Here is a 19,834-nt window from a genome sequence, read left to right on the forward strand (position 1 = left end):
TTATTATTTAATTGTGATTTAATATAATTTTATTTGAATATCAAAATATACTCTGACGAAGTAGCGTAACAAAAACATTTTAATAACTACAATTTTAATTGATTTCATAACGAAACTATAAATCTTGACTGCCTTAATTATTTCCGTTCAACGGTATTTCGGCATTTGAGAAAAAATATTTATTTTGATTAAACTGAAAACTAAGCTGTTGATATTTGTTCTTTCTCTCATCAATTTGCTCTTTTTGTATTTCTTCCCCTAGTACTTGTTGTTGTTTCTGTAATGCTGGCTGTAAATTATTTTTCTCTTTTACTGCCATTTGTGCAATTTCTTTAACCAGCTCTTGTTTCCTTAATTCAGTTTCTTCTTTAATTGTTTTCAACTGCTCCTTTAAGGCTTGTGCCAACTCTATTTATTTTTGTAGATCTTGCTGTAAATTATGTTGCTCTTTTATTTCCATGATCAAATTCTGTTTGAGTTTTTCATGCTCCTTAACACTATCTATTACAGAGTTCTGCCGGTGATCTTCACACATGAAACCATAATTGGATGTACATCTATTATCATTCCATTCCATATTGGGGCCCCAACCAATTTGTATGCAATATTCGTTATTGCCTTTAAAGTCTGGATTTTTACCATGCCAATAGGTATAATTGAATGGTTGACCTGTCGCAATCCATATATAGTGACGTGAATCGGGGTAACGGGTCATAATACCACCCACCCACAGAATAACTATTCTGTCAAAAGTGTTTTTTACCAACGTATTTACTTCCTGCGACTTAAGACTCGTTTCGACGCTGACCAATGTCATGTTCAGTTTCAGACATTCGCTGAGTCCATCAAACCAAGTGTACTGGATTATAGAATAATCGAATGTTGAATTTAACAATTAAATAAATTGAACTAATTTAACATACCTTTTGTTCATCATTTATATAATATTTTTTATTTTCGTCTGTTGTATAGAATTTGCCAGTGGTATTGGCACCATTTAATTTATAAATTAATAAAAATACAATTAATTGAAACGAGCAAAGTGAAGCGAACATCATATTTATGTGGTTTCATCTTTAATAATATTTTGTAAACAATTTTATTTTATATTTGGTTGACCAATTACATATTTTCTGTATAAACAAAAATTTATAAAAGAAACATTTCTTGATAAAGCATTTACGGAACGATATACACAGAGAAAAATGTTATTCAATATTGATACATTATGTAGTGTGATCTTATGTGATCTTGCAGTAACTACTAAAGATAATTTAAAACGTTTTCATGATCATAAGCATAGTATAATAATCTTATGGGATCGATCGCACCCCAATAGCTTAATGTTATCAATTAGAGAATTCTGCTGTTTAAGTATATTTTCTCTGCGTGTATGTTAAGAATGTGTCAAAGAAACTTTTGCTCTCCAACGATATCAGCAAATATTTGAGGAGACTATTGTATGATTCATCTATGCGTTTGTAACATTTTTAATACTTACTTATCAGTATTACTACTTAATAATTTTATAAACTGTTTTTATACCCTCCACCACCAAAAGATGTGAAGATATAAGTTAATCATTCAATGTGTAACAATTGAGAAATATTCATCAAAGTCCCAACAAAGTATATTATTGAATCTTACGAAATTCTAAGACGATTAAGCTATGTCCGTATGGAGCAGAATCGAAATTTTTTGGAAATAAATCTGACATTTCCTAACGTTTTAACTGATCAGGATGAAATTGGCGTGGGCGTAGACAAGGAGTATTCGAGTTTATGTTATTAAAATGGAACCTACAAATACTTCAGGGGCGGCGCTATGGGTGCTCAAAGTAGGGTACCTTTGACATGTAAAATTTGTAAACACGTTTTTTTGTTTCCCATCCGATTTCAAAGATTTTTACATTTCAAGAAATCTATGCTATTTATCTATTAAAATTTCCGAGTTATAGGCATTTAAAAATTGAAATTTATAAATTTTGCCATACCTTTGTCCACTTTTTTAAAAATATGGGACGTACTTTTGCACCGAATGGACTCGAATTATTTTTGTTAGTTAGAAAACTAAATTACCAATAATATGTAAAAGATTTCAGAGCAATATCAATTATGGATCCAAAAATAAACGGGTTTCAATTTAAAAATTAAAAAAATAGTAGTTTTTTTGGGAGAAAAGGTGACTTAACTCTTTTTTTATTAAAAAAATCTTTGTTTAAGAACATATAAAAATTTTATGTTTTTCTGTAAGGTATCTTCACGGAGAAAATTTTGATATAAAACTCATTTCCTATTTTTTGAATGTGTCGCCCCTACGCCATTCGGAATTTGACCTATTTTTTATAAAAATTTCAAATTTGGGCCACATGTTCCAAAATCCCAAAGCTGGGATTAGAAAACAAAAAGCAGCTTTGGAAACCTTGATGTGTTCCCTATTTATCCCCAAAGTATTTTCCAAGCCCCAAAGGAAATGTGGACCCTATGGGCAAAAATGTAAAAAATTAAATTTTTGGGATTTTCGCTCCAATTTTTAGGAATTGCGGGATTGTCTTTGACCTTTTGACAAGTTTTTCTACAGTTTGTTATTTAGAATGAGAAGCTTAAAAAACGCTGAAAATTTCATTCAGTTTCGATAATAAATAAAGATTTTATTACATATTACATATTTATTGAGTTTCTAAAACTAAAATTTGAATCAAAATTTTAATAGGATTGCAAATATTAGGAACAATTTGATCCACATTTATTCCGAACAATTTTTTTCCGTTTAGATAAGTTAATTATTGGTCTTACAAAAAAAATTTCAAGTCAATATCTCAATTAAATTAAAAAATATGCCACTTTTAAAACTCAGTCCTTCGGATGGGAAACAAAAAAATGGCACGTGTTTAAAGATTTTACATGTCGAAGGTACCCTACTTTGAGCTCCCATAGCGCCGCCCCTGGAGCATTTGTAGGGCCCATTTTAATAACTTAAACTCGAATGCTCCTTGGCTATGCCCTCGTCAAACTTTATCCCGAGCGGACTTGCCGTTTAGAAATGCCTGATTTATTTCCAAAAAAATTCGATTCTGCCCCACTGTAAAGCGGAAACTAGAAAAAAAAACTCAAACATAAAAATTTGTGTTCATATAGTTTCTTCTACTAATACTTAGGTTTCTGAAAACTGAGTTAGGTCTTTGACAGGAGAGTTTCGAAAATATATAATTAAATTTATACCATAATTTTTATAATTTTTCTAAAAAGTTTGTTATTGAAAATCAGGAAACTCGACTTAGTTCTGGACCAAAATGTGAGACAACCTAAAAAAAATTTAATAATTATCGCATACTTTTTGTTGCCCTGGTAATTTTAAATATAGTCTGAAAGTTTTACTATATCGAATAACGTTAACCTTTAAATCGTGAAGGTCAAAGGTCATATTTTTCAATATTTGGAATTTCTAATGAAAAGATAGCGAAATGATATATATTTTGGGCCGATTTTAATGAAACTTGAGGAAACTATACATTGGGGTCTAGCATTTACAACAACAGTGCAAAAATGGATTTTAACCTTTAAGAGCACTTGGGGTCAAAATGGCTGTGTTTTTCGAGATTTTAAAAGTTGAGGGTCATTTGGACCCCAAGTGCGGCTAAGAGTTAATTTCCATTTTTGTGCTGTTATTTTAAATTCTGGACTTTATATTATATTTTCCTCAACTTTCGTTAAAATCGGCCCAAAATATATAACATTTCACTATATTTTCATTAGAAATTCATTTGACATTTGACCTTCACGATTTAAAGGTTAACGTTATTCGATATAGTAAAACTTTCATACTATATTTAGAATTACCAGGGCTATAATATTATGAATAGATTTTACTTAAAATATATAACAGGAAGGAAATTTTTCTCATTCGCCAAAATTTGGACAAAAAAAAGTTTTTCTTGAAAATCGCAAAATTTAAATCGCAGGTACGGAAAAACTGTAAGAGGTATTGACATAATTTTTTCATATTTTTATTCCCTATTATGATCTCAATAAATCCCAATGTGATGATCGAAAAATTCTGAAATTTGTTTAACAAAATTTTTAAAAATTCAAAAATGGAGATTCGAAACAGCCGTTAAATAAAATTTTTTTTTGGCCGTACCTGCGAATAGGTTAACGGTATCCGAATAAGACATACACAAGTGAATACGGATATATTTTAAATAAAAAAATAACTTTCATTTTAATTTTTCTCGAAATATGTTATTTTTTTTCCTAAATTTCTTGTTCAATTGGCCTGAGACACGTTAATGGTCTGGCGAATTTGTAATAACTTTACCATTTTTTAACCAAATTTTGTCATTTATATCTCATTACAACAATAATTACGTACACATTTAGATTATTTTGCATTCAATTGCAAAAGTATTTATTTAGTAGCAAAATTTTTACAAAAACTGATAAATTTGCATTTTTCTTGAATTTTGGCGATAATACAGTTTATGGGTCATTTTGACCCAAAGGAGATACAGGGTCAATTTCAAAATTTTTTTTTTTCATGTAACATTCATTAATATAAATAAATCTACATATTTCTAGAAAACAATGCAGAAAATTAACGAGTTTCACCTATTTATTCCATATAAATAATAAAATTTAGCATATATCTGAACTTTGACCTCGATGCGCGTCCAGAAATCGTTGTCCGATTTGGCCCAAATTTTCAGCACTTAACGTTTAGGCCTAGTGTCACAATATTCCACCCGGCACTCTTTGAAATCTAAAAAAAAAATCGGCTGTCACTCTAATATATATAGATTCTTTGTTTTTATGATAAAAGCACTAACTCCGTTGCAAATGGTAAGAGTCGGATCTCTTCGGTGAGTGTCCGAAAACCGAAGCAGGCAGATAAGATGTTAAGTTGTCTCCTTTTGGTCTTTTATGTTATGACATCCTCTTCTTCCATAAAAGTCGTTGTACGAATGGCCTTATTGAAGAGTGCACTTACCATTTCATGCAGGTCCCAATACAATTTTTTTGTCGATGGTCGAATTCTAAATTTTAGTGATGCAGTATAATGGAACACATTTCAGAGTAACAGAAAATGTAATTTGTTTTTGTAAATATGCTTTAACACCGAGTCAGCGAAGCGACAACCTTTGAATATATGAGTAGAGTTATTAATAAACATATCGAGCCCTTAGCGCCAAATTAACGTAAGCGATATTTTTAAAATTTTTGTTTTATTGCAGAAATTAAAATTTTATGGACCGACTGATGTTTTAGCGTTCTCAGAATATCAAAATTGTTAATAACATCAAAAATATAGGGGGTAATAATTTATAATAAGTCGATGTGTACATTTTACAGTAAACGAATTTTATCGTAAGCGACACACAGTTGTATAGAAAAAAAAGAGGGAAATAAATCTGTAACTTCTAAATGTTTAGATTAGTTTGAATGAAATTTCACATGCGCAAAGAAGAAGTGTTGTGGAGTTTATGTTTTGAACGTGGAGCTCATGGGTCCACCAGGGGCGCGACCAAGGGCCCTCAAAGTAGGACACCTCGGGTATGTTAAATTTTTAAAACGATATTATTTCTTGGTTTGAGAAAAAATTTTGAAAAGCCGATTTTTCGCTAATTTTTTGGGAAAAAAGAAAATTTTTTCTTTTTATGTTATCGCAAAAAATTTCTAAGAGGATGTATAAGGAATTTATACCTTCTAAAAGCTAAGTTTTCATAAAATATTTTAAATGAAAAAAAAATTAAAAATTTTTGTTACCGATGGGACCAGGTCCATTCAAAAAACACCTATTTTTATGTAAAATTAAACTTTAGGGCAAAAATTCTCAAATCTCATATTCGATATTAAAATATAATAACCAATTTTAGATGGCCCAATATACTTTTAATTATTTTGTAATGGATTCCTATAACTTCGACCCTGGTATGGATATTATAGCCAAAATCCCATTTTTGGAATTTTTCAACACTCTTTTGGGAATTGCGGGATTGCTGAAAAAAAATTTCAAAATTCGTTTTTATTTTTCCATTTTAAATAGAAAATTTTACATAACAATAAAAAAAAAAATTTTGTCATAAATTATTTTTCCAAAAAATTTTTTTTTAAAAATTACAAAAAAAAAAAATTTCGAAAAAAATATTTTTTTTACATTTCTAAAAAAAAATTAAATTAATTAAAATTGTTTTTGTTTACTTTCGTTTTTCTATTGTGTTAAATTTCCAACACTTTATTTTAATTAAATTTAAAAAAAGCTAGCTTAACCCGGTGCGCTTCGCTACCCCTGTCGAAGTGAAATAAAAAAAAAAATAATTATTACCGGAATTTCTTGTTTGTGATTAATTGCATACTATGCCGTTGAAGGTATAAAAAATATCCTGTGATTTTAAAAAAATCTTGAAACTTTTTTTAAGACATTCGCCTATTTTTAGTCAGACTCCTTACAATGATATGAAAGCTATTTATAAAAAGTTAGAAGACTCTAGCTATAACAGCTGTTTGGATATCAATTTTCAAAATTTCGAGGTACCAAAATAACACATGCAAACTATTGAGAATTGCAATATTAGAGTTCTCCAGGTATTCGATATTAAATATTTACTTTGTATTGGAGGGGGCATGTCCCTTTTTACTTTCTGGCATAACAGTACACTGTCATCAACGTAATTTACACAAAGTTTAAAGACTCTTACAACTACATTCACTTGATATTCGAATATTTATATATTTTATCTACATTGGTAACAAAATAACTCATTTCACTATAATAATTCTCCAGATATTCAATTATAACTATTTTCTTTATAATGATAATGTCTAATTTTTCGACCTTTTTTATTATTATTAAGAGGTCATTCCCACTAAGCCCAACCCGCCCAATTTCAGCCAAACATCCTAAAAATATAAGAAATTACAATTTTCTTTGTAATGTAGGTCCTACACCCTCTGTTCCGATCTCGCCCATTTTTTGCTAAACTTCGTACAGTGGTACTAGTCTTAGAGACTTTAACAATTATTGTTCTCCAAATATTCGAAAATAGCTAATACAATCCAGCACATTTTTAGCCAACTACGTACTATGTTAACGAAATAAATGCATAAAAGTTTCACGACTTTCTCTAATACAGTTCAACAGGTATTCGATAATATCTAATTACACTAGTTTACAAATCAAAGATTTTTGTTTGCTATGGAATGAAACTTATATTTTTGAGGAGAGCTAGTGACGCTAGTTAATTGATAATTTTTTGTTTCCCACCTATACGTCAAAATTTTGAGATATATGGGTTTTTATTTTTCACCTGCCCTGAGTACTACTAATGGATACTGTAGTGTACCGAATTGTAGTAATTAAGTATTTACATCGTTTTTAGGTACTCAACACTCTGGTGAAGCTACTAGATACTTTCAGAGTTGTATTCTTTTTGACAAATTCCAAAAAAAATTAACTGGAAAAAAATAAATACTGTTTAAAAGTACGTCTTTGCTGTAGATAAACGTTAATAAATCGCTATTTAATACAAAACTCTAAAGTAAAAACTACTTTAAAATGACTTCTAGAAAGTGTAAAATAAACCCAAATCATTTTTGTTTTATTTGCGGAAAAATTATTCAGTCAAATCGAGGTTTTCCTATAACACAAACACTGCAAAATGCTTATTTGCATTAACAAATTTCGTAAAAGCTTTAGATAAGACAAAACCAGCATTTCAATATTTATGCAGCGTGTTCCTGAGTCTTTCTGAGGCTAAACTAAAAGAAGGGATATTTGTGGGTCCTCAAATAAGAACAATTTTGGTTGATACCAAATTTGAGTGTCTATTAACCGACGTTGAAAACGCAGCATGGAATTCTTTTAAACTTGTTGTTCAAGAATTTTTGAGGAATAAGAAAAGTCAAATTTACGGAGATATTGTTGCGAATTTATTACATAATTTTGAATGATGGGTGTAAATGTATCCCTCAAAATTCACTTTTTACATTCTCATGTGGATTTTTTACCGGAAAACCTCGGACACATGAGTGACGAACATAGAGAGCGTTTCCATCAAGATTTGAAGTTTTTCGAGAGGAATTATCAAGGTTTATGGGATCAGAATATGATAGGAGACTACTGTTGGAGTGTCGTGAGGGAGACAAATGAAAATAATTATAAAAAGAGGACTAAACACTTCACTTTTAATTTTTTTGTCCTAATTTAATGTACATTTTTAAATGTTTCACTTTTAATAAATATCTCAAAATTTTGACGTCCAGGATTTTTTTTAAATATTTTTTCCGAAGTTAGAAGACCTAAATACACAAATCCCATATGCTTCAATTCATGAGCGAAAACCTTGTAAACTAGTGTTATTATGTATGTTAAGTTCCATGTCCACTATTAATAACCCGCCCGTTTTCAGACAAAAAATTAAATAAAATTGTAAAAAAAATGTTTCGGACAAAATTTGAAGAGTCTTGCAATTTTAGTTATCCAGATATACAAAATTGATTAAGTACTTTGTATGGAAGGGACCACACCCACCGTTCCTATCCCAGCCATGTTTAGCTAGAGTTTGAAGAATTTTGCAATTATAGTTCTCAAGATGTTCAAATATAACTATTTACTTTTTTTGTTCGATCTCTCCCATTTTTGGTTAAACCTCATGCACTGATAAGAAACTGAAAGTTTGAAGACTTTTATAGTTATAGTTCTCCAGATATTCGAAATACTATTTACTTTGTATGGGAGGTGCCACGCCCACTAATCCAATTCTTCATATTTTCACCTAACCTCCGTACAGTAATATGAAATTGATTCGTAAAAAGTTTAAATATTTTTACAATTATAGTTCTCAATATATTCGATATTAACTATTTACTTGATATGGGATGTGCCAGTAATCTAATCCCGAACATTTTCTGTAAAACTAATTAAACTGATAAGAAAGCCATTCGGATACAGTTTGAAGAATCTCGTAATTATAGTTCTCAAAATCCCATATATTTGAAAATATTGAAAATAATAATAATAACTTTGTATGGGAGGTGCCACACCTCTTGTTCCCATCCGTCCCATTTTTGGATAAACTTCATGTACTGATAAGAAATTTATTCGTATAAAGTTTGAAGGCTGTCGCAATAATAGTTCTGCAGATATTTATTCAAGATATTTAGAAATAACTAATTACTTTGTATGGGAGGTGACTCACCCCGAGTTCCGATCCTTCCCATTTTTTTATTAACTTCTTGCACTGATAAGAAATTAACTCATATGAAGTTTGAAGCCTTTCACATTTACAGTTCTCCAGATATTCGAAAACAACTATTTACTTTGTATGGTAGGTGCCACGCCCACTAACTTAATACCGCAAATTTTCAGCCAAACCATGTAAAATGATAAGGGTGCTATTCGGACTAAATTTCAAGACTTCCACAATTATAGTTCACCATATATTTGAAAATAACTATTTACTTTGTATGGGAGGTGTCACACCCCCTGTTCCGATCCGTCCCATTTTTAGTTAAACTTCAAACAGTGATTCGTATCAAGTTTAAAGATAGTCACAATTTTAGTTCTGCAGATATTCGAAAATAACTATTTACTTTGTATAGGTGGTACAAATTTTGCCCTCTTTTGTCCCTTTATGGTCCAAGTTAAGAAAAAATATTATTGCTTCCAACTAAAGGAATATCCATGTTCCGAATTTCAATAAAATCGGTTCAGCCGTTTAGGCGTGATGCTCAAACAAACAAACTTACAAAGACATTTTATATTTATATGGATTGTATTAAACAATTCCCCCAGCTCTGTACAATTATTTAAGGGTTCCACTTTGAGGATTAAAAAATGAAATAACAATCCAGTAGACATTCGAGAAATGTGTTAGATGTAGGGTATTTTTCAATTCAAACTAGAAACTTTTTATTTGAAATTTTATTTTGAATGACAAATAATTTTGCTTAGCACTTTAAGCCCCTGTCTATACCTAATAAATTTTTATCATGATAAACGACAAAATCGTTGTCATGATAAAAAATTATCCAGTATAGTCCCCATTTATTAGTATTATTGCTTCGTTATGACAAAATTGTTAGTGCTTTTGCACAGACAACTTTGTCTTGACAACAAACGTCATTAATTGTTATGATAATTATTTGTCTGGTATAGTCAGGGGGTAATACTCATGCATATTTATATATTTGTATTAGAATTTAATTTATTTTTTTGTATTCAGAATAAAAATAAACACATTTATTTTTATTTCAATTGAAATAATTTTATTGTAAGATGAAAAAAAACCCAAACACATTTATCTCTGCTTAAGCTTAAGTTTATTAAAACTTTTCGATTATATGGATGTTGCTTATACAGTCATTAATTTGTAATGATTATTTCAAACAAATTTTATTAATTCATATCTATAGAATTCTAAGAAATTTAAGACCGGTTTTTTGTGTTTGATATTAAGACGGTTTAAAAAATAAATTATAAAAAAACAACTAAGATAGCTACATTCGGCTATGCCGAATCTTATATACCCTTCATCAAATTATACTTCCAAATAAAAATTTTAAATATTTTTAGTTAAACAAAAAATTTTTTTTTTCCAAAGTTGTTTTTTTTATTTTTTGGAAAAAAAAAATTCGAGTTGTTTTTTTAAATTTTTTAAATTTAATTTTTTTGACATACAAATAACTCACATACACGATTCTTACATCAATATCTCCAGAATTCATCCGGCTCGGTTGCTATTTAAAATCAGCAAAATCGGTACACAAATGGCTGAGATATGAGGAAAAAAAACAGGACAACCTCGATTTTTTACATATTTTTGACCTCTATCTGGATTACTAAGTCATTAATATAGACAATATGGATATCTAATGATAGATATTTCAAAGACCTTTGCAACGACATATAAAGGACCATAGTAAGTTGGACCTACAATGGGTCAAATTCGGGAAAAAATATTTTTTAACCCGATTTTTTTTTCACAAAAAAAATTTTAAATTTAAAAATAAATTTTAAAATTTTAAATAACAATTCAAAAAAAAAAAATTCAAAAAAAACTGGAAAAAAATAAATTTTGTTTACCTAAAAATATTTAAAATTTGTATTTTGAAGTATAATTTGGTGAAGGGTATATAAGATTCGGCACAGCCGAATATAGCTCTGTTACTTGTTTATCTATATCTGGATTACTAAGTTATTAATATAGACAGCAAGTAAGAGAGCTATATTCGCCTGTGCCGAATCTTATATACCCTTCACCAAATTATACTTTAAAATAAATTTGTTTAAATATTTTTAGGAAAACAAAATTTTATTTTTTATTAATTGTTTTTCAAATTTTTTTTTTGGAAATTTTTCTTTAATTTTTTTTTTAAATTTTTTTTCCAAATTTTTTTAAATTTTTTTTTTTTGAAAAAAAATTTATGACAAAAAAAATTTTTTGATAAAAAAAAATTCGGGTTAAAAAATATTTTTCCCGATTTTGACCCATTGTAGGTCCAACTTACCATAGCCTTTCTACATCGTTGCAATGGACTTTGAAATAATATTCGGCTCCTCCGAATCATATATACCCTTCACCAAATTATACTTCAAAATAAAAATTTTAAATATTTTTAGGTAAACAAATTTTTATACCCTTCAGCTTCGTGAGAAGGGTATATATAAGTTTGTCATTCCGTTTGTAATTTCTACATTTTTCATTTCCGACCCTATAAAGTATATATATTCTGGATCCTTATAGATAGAGGAGTCGATTAAGCCATGTCCGTCTGTCTGTCTGTCTGTCTGTCTGTCTGTCTGTCTGTCCGTCTGTCTGTCTGTCTGTTGAAATCAATTTTCTGAAGGCCCCAGATATCTCCGGGATCCAAATCTTCAACAATTCTGTCAGACATACTTTCGAGAATTTTGCTATTTAAAATCAGCAAAATCCGTCCATAAATAACGGAGATATGAGCAAAAATCCGAGACAACCTCTGAAAATTTCATCAAAAAACACAATGTATTGCATGCTTTGACAAAAAAACAACAAAACGTATGCTTGGGTATACAAGCTTTGTGTATTTTGTTTTTTTTTTGTGTTTTGTTTCTTTTGGCGTTGTTGTTGTTTTTTATACAACTAAACGTTTGTTTGGTTGTGTGTTGGTTTTTTTGACAAAAAAGCAACAAAACGTATGTTTTTGGATGTGCATGCTTTGCGTATTTTGTTTTTTTTTGTGTTTTGTTTCTTTTGGCGTTGTTGTTGTTTTTTATACAACTAAACTTTTGTTTGGTTGTGTGTTGGTTTTTTTGACAAAAAATCAACAAATCGTATGTTTGAATGTGCATGCTTTGCGTATTTTGTTTCTTTTGGCGTTGTTGTTGTTTTTTATACAATTAAACGTATGTTTGGATGTGTGTTGGTTTCATTGCCTTGCGTATTTTGTTTTTGTTTTTTCTTTTGGTGTTTTGTTTCGTTTGGCGTTGTTGTTGTTTTTTGTGTTCTTGATAAATTTAGGATGCTGTACGCTGAAAGTGGGCAATGTACATACATATATACTAATTATAAAAATAATAATGCATCCACAACAAAGGTGAAGGGTATATAAGATTCGGCATAGCCGAATATAGCACTCTTACTTGTTTTATTTCAGTTTCTTCATTTTTTGTAAATAAAAATTTTTCGAATTGTTTTTTTTAATTTTTTAATTATAATTTTTTGTTTTTCAATTTTTTTTAATATTAGCGAAAAAAACTTTTGGTGAAAAAAAAAATTGGGTTAAAAAATATTTTTTCCGATTTTGACCCATTGTAGGTCCAACTTACTAAGGTTTTATATACGCCATTACAAAGGTCTTTGAAATATCTACTATTAGATATCCATATTGTCTATATTAATGACTTAGTAATCCAGATATAGGTCAAAAATAGGTCAAAAATCGAGGTTGTCCTGGTTTTTTCCTCATATCTCAGCCATTTGTGGACCGATTTTGCTGATTTTAAATAGCAAACTTCTCGAAAGCAAGTCTGACAGAATTATAAAAGACTTAGATCCTGAAGATATCTGGGGTCTTCAGAAAATTGATTTCAACAAACAGACGGACAGACATACGGACATGGCTTAATCGACTCCGCTATCTATAAGGATCCAGAATATATATACTTTATAGGGTCGGAAAATTATATTGTGGAAATTACAAACGGAATGACAAACTTATATACATATGTATATAACTTCTCACGAAGGTGAAGGGTATAAAAATGTTCATCTATGTATATAAAAATCATGTCATCAAATTTTATAACGATCAATCCATAATTACTATAGCTCCCATATAATTTTTTGAAGAAAACTCTTATACTCGGTGTAGGGTATCATATGGTCGGGTAGACTATACTTCTTACTTGTTTAAGACTGCTGAACTTGTTAGATTATCATGTTATTATACCCTTCACCTTCGTGAGAAGGGTATATATAAGTTTGTCATTCCGTTTGTAATTTCTACATTTTTCATTTCCGACCCTATAAAGTATATATATTCTGGATCCTTATATATAGCGGAGTCGATTAAGCCATGTCCGTCTGTCCGTCTGTCTGTTGAAATCAATTTTCTGAAGACCCCAGATATCTTCGGGATCCAAATCTTCAATAATTCTGTCAGATATGCTTTCAAGAAGTTTGCTATTTAAAATCAGCAAAATCGGTCCATAAATAACGGAGATATGAGCAAAAAACCGGGACAACCTCAATTTTTGACCTATTTTTGATCTATACCTGAATTACTACGTCATTAATATAGACAATATGGATATCTAATGATAGATATTTCAAAGTCCATTGCAACGATGTAGATAAGGCTATAGTAAGTTGGACCTACAATGGGTCAAAATCGGGAAAAATATTTTTTAACCCGAATTTTTTTTTCATCAAAAAATTTTTATGTAATAAATTTTAAAAAAAAAAAAAAAAATTAAAAATTTACTTGTTTTTTTTGAAATTGTTTATCCGTTGAAATTTTAAAGACAATATCTGACTAGATCCAGGAAACTGAGTACAGGCAAATCCCGGTATAACGAATCTCACTTTTACGAAAATCCGATTTAACGCACGGTCAGATTCGCAACATTGAACGTTTTAAAAATTGTATGCTCGATATAACGAATGATGAGAAAAAACAAACAAAATCAAACAAACGACCAAATTTTTAACATTGACAACCTTATATAGCGAATATTTCGAAAATTGTACGCTCAATATAACGAACAAAAAGTATAAAAAACAAAAGTAGTAAAGAATGTAAAAATAAGAAAATAAGTCGTTACAGTACCGTTTTCAATGGTTACTTTCTTTAATAATAGGTGCTGTAATTTTTTGTATAGTGGTTTTAATTGCTTGTTTTCACAATATAGAATGAAAGATTTCGTTCGCATTCTAAGCGAAAGAAAACTGATTCGTTCACATAAACATGAATTGAGGGAATCCAAAATCAGATTTCTTCCGCTTAGAATGCGAACGAAATTTTTAACTCGATATTGTGAAACAGGCTATAATTCATTGAACGAAAAACTAAAAATTTAGATGAATGAAATATGGAATAACAAAATTCTCAACATGTATTTTGAAGAAGATAAAAACAAACATTTTATAGCGACTAAGTTTTTCCTGTAAATTATCTTTACACAAATTAAGTGGAATCTGGAATCTTCAAAATCGGTGTTTTTTTAAATGTTTGTCCCTGAGTTTAATTTTCTACAGGTTGAATCACTTTCAGAATCGAAATCCCTTACAATGAAGGCTTTATTAAAACATCTCGATATAACGAATTTTTCAATTTAACGAATGGACCTGACAACATATCGTTCGTTATACCGGGATTTGCCTGTGTGTAGTGTAACTATGAATGATCATTACCTTCTCGTACATACATATGTATCGATTTTGTCCATGTGTACAAATGACTGTTGCACGATGTTGTAAATGAAAATATAAATCAATCTATTTCCAACTTCGCAATTTTGTTGTGTTCAGGACTCGTCAATTACATGATCTAAGTCCAGTGTGATTTTGGCCGGCTGACAAATAAACCTAATTTCTACAATCATTGCATGTTATTTTTCCCTGATGGTAGAGTTTTACCATTCATTAGGTTATTTAAGGGCTTAAACTAGTTGTACATATATGTATAACTATGAATTTTCAACGCCAGATATAGAAAACGCCTGCTAATGTCATGCAATCCCAACATCAGCAACGGCAACAATAGAACTGTATCCTTCTAACATGACTATTAGGGTCATCCAGGATTGAACGGATTGTACGAAGAAATGCTGCAAGCCATTTCCATAACTCCAATTTCATGTTTTAAACTTTGTTTTCAAAGAAATTTTTTGAACTATCCTAAAAAGTTAAGGATATATTATGTAGTCCACCAATTCATTTTATCGGATCAGTCTAATCCTGTAATGCATTTACGATACTGTGTGTAGGTGTTAGAGGGTATTAGGAATGTATTTCATTTTAAGCGGTTGTAAATTGAACACCTTTCTCCACCATGTGCTGCAGGTATTTTGTATGTGACGCTTCTTTTGACTTGGAATTCCTTTGGTGTTTGCAACTGTGGCAACGGTATGAGTTAAAGACTATTACTGTTTAAATTCCATTTCCATCCATTAGAAAAATTGCCGCACTAAAACTATGAATTATGATTATGACTTAATGTAGCATTTCGAAGGCATGTATCCAAAATGGTTTAACTGCAAAATCCTGATTGTTTAGGAGAACCAAAAAACACTTTAATTCCCTAACTGGTGAGTATTTAACAAATCGATTTTCTACTAATTCCCTAAAATAAATTATAAAATAAAACCCGTTATTCGTATTTTTACGAATAACGATGTAAATATTAAAATGAGTAGATGAACCATTTTGTTTGAAAAAAATTTAATTAGTATGAAGTAAAATTTTAAGTTTAAATACTATTGTTTTTCAGTTTTAAATAATTTTAGGATTAAGAAAAATAGAAGAAGATACTCCAAATAATTATCTGTATGGTTAATGTTAGGATTTTTATTATTATTTATTAAATAAATTACATTTATTTTAAACTAGCTGACCTGACAGACGTTGTTCTGTCCAAATTAAAAACAAGCAATTAAGTATGGTCGGTCAAGCCCGACCATATAATACCCTACACTAAGTAAAAGAGCAAAAAAAATTTTTCTTTTAAAATTTCAATAATTTATATTTTTGAGTGATTTTTGGAAGTGGGCCTTATATGGGGGCTATGACCAATTATGGACCGATCACCATGAAATTAGGTCGTGTGATTTATGTCTATAATAAAGTTAACTATGTTGAATTTTGTGTGTTTACCAAAATTTTTAAGCGATTTATGCACGTTAAAGTGATTTTCGGAAGCGGGTCTATATGGGAGCTATGACTAATTATGGACCGATCGTAACGAAATTTGGTGACATGAATTTTGTGTATATAAAACTTATTTGGAGCGGAATTTGTGGAGATACATATATAAATTAAACATTTATGACCGATAAAGTCCAATTTCGGAAGGACATTTGTATGGGGGCTAGGTGAAATAATGGACCGATTTCAGCCAGTTTCAATAGGCTTGGTCCTTGGGACGAAAAAATAATATGTACCAAATTTGATTGAAATATCTTATCTTAATCGACTCAGAAAGTGATTCTAAGTTGGGTGTTAGACTAATATTTTTGGGCGTTACAAACATCTGCACAAACGCATAATACCCTCCCCACTATGGTGGTGTAGGGTATAAATATGCTTGTGAATTTGTGAGAAGCAGTTTGAAATGGGTATATACATAGAAGCGTTACTGAGAGACAAAAGTCTGTTGTCAAAAACCTAAGACTTGCAACAACCGAATACATGTAAATCAATGTACATATTTTGAGTTGTTATATAAGTAATCGAATTTTGGTCTGATATATGAGTGATCACAGATCGAGCTACCTTTCTTGATTAAACGATTATTGGCCAAGTTATTAGCGAATTTAGATATTGTGAGTTTTTATATAAAAATATCGATTTTTGGCCAGAAATATGAGTGATCACAGATCGAGCTACTTTTCTTGATTAAACGCTTATCGGCCAAGTTATTAACGAATTTAGATATTGTAAGTTTTTATATCAAAAGATCGATTTTCGGCCAGAAATATGAGTGATCACAGATCGAGCTACTTTTCTTGATTAAACGCTTATCGTCCAAGTTATTAGCGAATTTAGATATTGTAAGTTTTTATATCAAAAGATCGATTTTCGGCCAGAAATATGAGTGATCACAGATCGAGCTCCTTTTCTTGATTAAACGCTTATTGGACAAGTTATTCGCGAATTTAGATATTTTGAGTTTTTATATAAAAAGATCGATTTTCGGCCAACAATATGAGTGATCACAGATCGAGCTACTTTTCTTGATTAAACGCTTATTGACCAAGTTATTAACGAATTTATATATTGTGAGTTTTTATATAAAAAATTCGATTTTTGTTCAGAAATATGAGTGATCACAGATCGAGCTCCTTTTCTTGATTAAACGCTTATTTGGCAAGTTATTAACGAATTAACTCGATCTGTGAGCTCCTTTTCTTGATTAAACACGTCAAACAAATTTGTGCTAATAAAAGTGGTTGCGCTTTGTTGAGTAAATACTTGTTATGTGTGACACTACCTTAAGTATTCGGTATCAAACGCTTTGCTTATTTTTTTTGCCACCAACTATTACACTTTTCATTGATATGATCACTTTTTTTAATTTTTGCATCCCATTCCATTTGAGTGTGTCCATTTTCAAAATATTTTTGCTCAATAATTTTTTTGTTTTCTATTGAGAAATTAGACAAGGCATTTGCGAGAAAATGGTTCCGATTTTGGTATCCGCAATAATCGGTATAAATAACTATAGGCAAATCATCCTTTAGGCAGTGTGTCTTAAGATGGTGCAGTATTATGCTGAAAGATCACCGTTAGTTTCGGTCCACCAATAATTAGTGCACTGATGCAATGAAAGATTATATACTGTGAAATTGTGAACCTGAAAGAGTTGCTTATAATAAATGACAGATTTTTAATATACGACTGCTATAAAATTCTCGCAAATACATTGTAGATAAACCATTTTGTCTTCTTTTTTAAACCAAACAAAAAATGTGAATAAGTCGGAAACAAATCAACATTTTGATCTGAAATTCATACCATAGGAAAAGTGCATCATAGGGAATAGTTTGGCATCAAAAACTCATATTTTACAAAATCTGCAGATAAACCATTTTGGATAAATGCCGTCGATTTGTTAAATGCTAATATAGATATTGTGGCATACCACGCAGAGTTGCGCAAGGAATATTGGTAATTTTAGTCAGAAATATTTTTTTAGTTTTAACAACAATTTTTATACTCTCCATCAAACAAGATGGGGGGTGTATTGATTTTGTCATTTCGTTTGTAACACATCGAAATATTTATAGCAGACCCACAAAATTGTATATATTCTGGGTCCTTATGATATTCTAAGACGATCTGGCTATGTTCCTCCGTCTGTCTGTTGGAGCTAGCTGGCTGAAATTTTCCAGAAATAAAGTTGATAAAGTTTGTTGTGAAAATGGTTAATATCGGTCCATGATTTCACCTAGACCCCATACAAATGATCCCCCGGAATACTGTTTGAGCAATCAATGCTGAAATCCTAAGTACTCTGAAATTATACTGTAAAGTATGGCGAAAATCATAGGGCAAAATGTTTCCCTAGTTCCCTTAAAAGTGGCCGGAGGTAATTGTGTGTTTGAGAATATTTGGGAATAAAAATTTTCCAAGCGATACACAGCGGGGGATTTGAGAAAAAAAGTGGAAATAAATCTGTAATTTCTAAACCAACAGACCGATTTTAATAAAAATTTAAACGGCTATAGTAAATTTAGGTTTTGATTTTGGGCTTATAACATCATGGGGCCGCCGAGCCACAATACCCCAAACTAAGCACCTAGGTTATATCAAAAATTAAAAATGATGCCAAATTTTTGTTTGCTATCCGATTTAAAAGATTTTTATATATATGGAATCTACTAGACGAGATCTATCTGTTTTAGTTTACGAGTTATTCGCATTTGAAAAGTATAATTTTATGTTTTTACCTACCTTGGTCTGCTTTTTTGCTAATAGCTGATCCAATTCTTTCCCGATTTTCCTGTGGTAACTTTTTTCGAAGTAAAAACAAATTTATAAATAATCGTGAAAAATACTGTTTAAAAACCTTTACTGAGTCAAAAGTTATGTGTATTCATACCTAAAAAAACAAGTAAGAGAGCTATATTCGGCTGTGCCGAATCTTATATACCCTTCACCAAATTATACTTTAAAATAATTTTTTTTTAAATATTTCTAGGTAAACAAAATTTAATTTTTTTTTAATTGTTTTTAAATTTTTTTTTATAAAAGTTTTTTCCAAATTTTTTAAAATTTTTTTTAGTTTTTAAATTTTTTTTTTTTTTTTTAAAATTTTGTGACAAAAAAAATTTTTGGATGAAAAAAAAATTCGGGTTAAAAAATATTTTTCCTGATTTTGACCCATTGTAGGTCCAACTTACTATAGACTTATCTACATCGTTGCAATGGACTTTGAAATATCTATCATTAGATATCCATATTGTCTATATTAATGACTTAGTAATCCAGATATAGATCAAAAATAGGTCAAAAATCGAGGTTGTCCCGGTTTTTTGCTCATATCTCCGTTATTTATGGACCGATTTTGCTGATTTTAAATAGCAAACTTCTCGAAAGCATGTCTGACAGAATTATTGAAGTTTTGGATCCCGAAGATAT

General features: G+C 30.0%; 1 protein-coding gene across 1 annotated transcript; it reads right to left on the reverse strand.

Moving 5' to 3' along the window:
- On the reverse strand, positions 1–1,069 carry LOC135951350 (lectin subunit alpha-like). The gene is made up of 2 exons (XM_065500989.1): positions 924–1,069; positions 1–859 (listed from the first exon to the last, which is right to left on the reverse strand). Exons 1-2 carry the CDS (start codon positions 1,056–1,058, stop codon positions 413–415), a joined length of 582 nt encoding a protein of 193 aa, XP_065357061.1. The 5' UTR covers positions 1,059–1,069; the 3' UTR covers positions 1–412.
- Positions 1,070–19,834: the final 18,765 nt, after the last annotated feature.

The sequence above is a fragment of the Calliphora vicina genome, chromosome 2 (genome assembly GCF_958450345.1).
Source record: "Calliphora vicina chromosome 2, idCalVici1.1, whole genome shotgun sequence".
Taxonomy (NCBI): Eukaryota; Metazoa; Arthropoda; class Insecta; order Diptera; family Calliphoridae; genus Calliphora; species Calliphora vicina.

What these genes read in the sequence shown, in the direction of transcription:
- LOC135951350 (XM_065500989.1), bottom strand. Translation starts at nt 1,058, where the DNA reads ATGATGTTCGCTTCACTTTGCTCGTTTCAATTAATTGTATTTTTATTA. An exon ending in ATATAAATGATGAACAAAAG is followed by an intron (nt 860 to 923) that starts GTATGTTAAATT and finishes TCTATAATCCAG; the next exon opens with TACACTTGGTTTGATGGACT.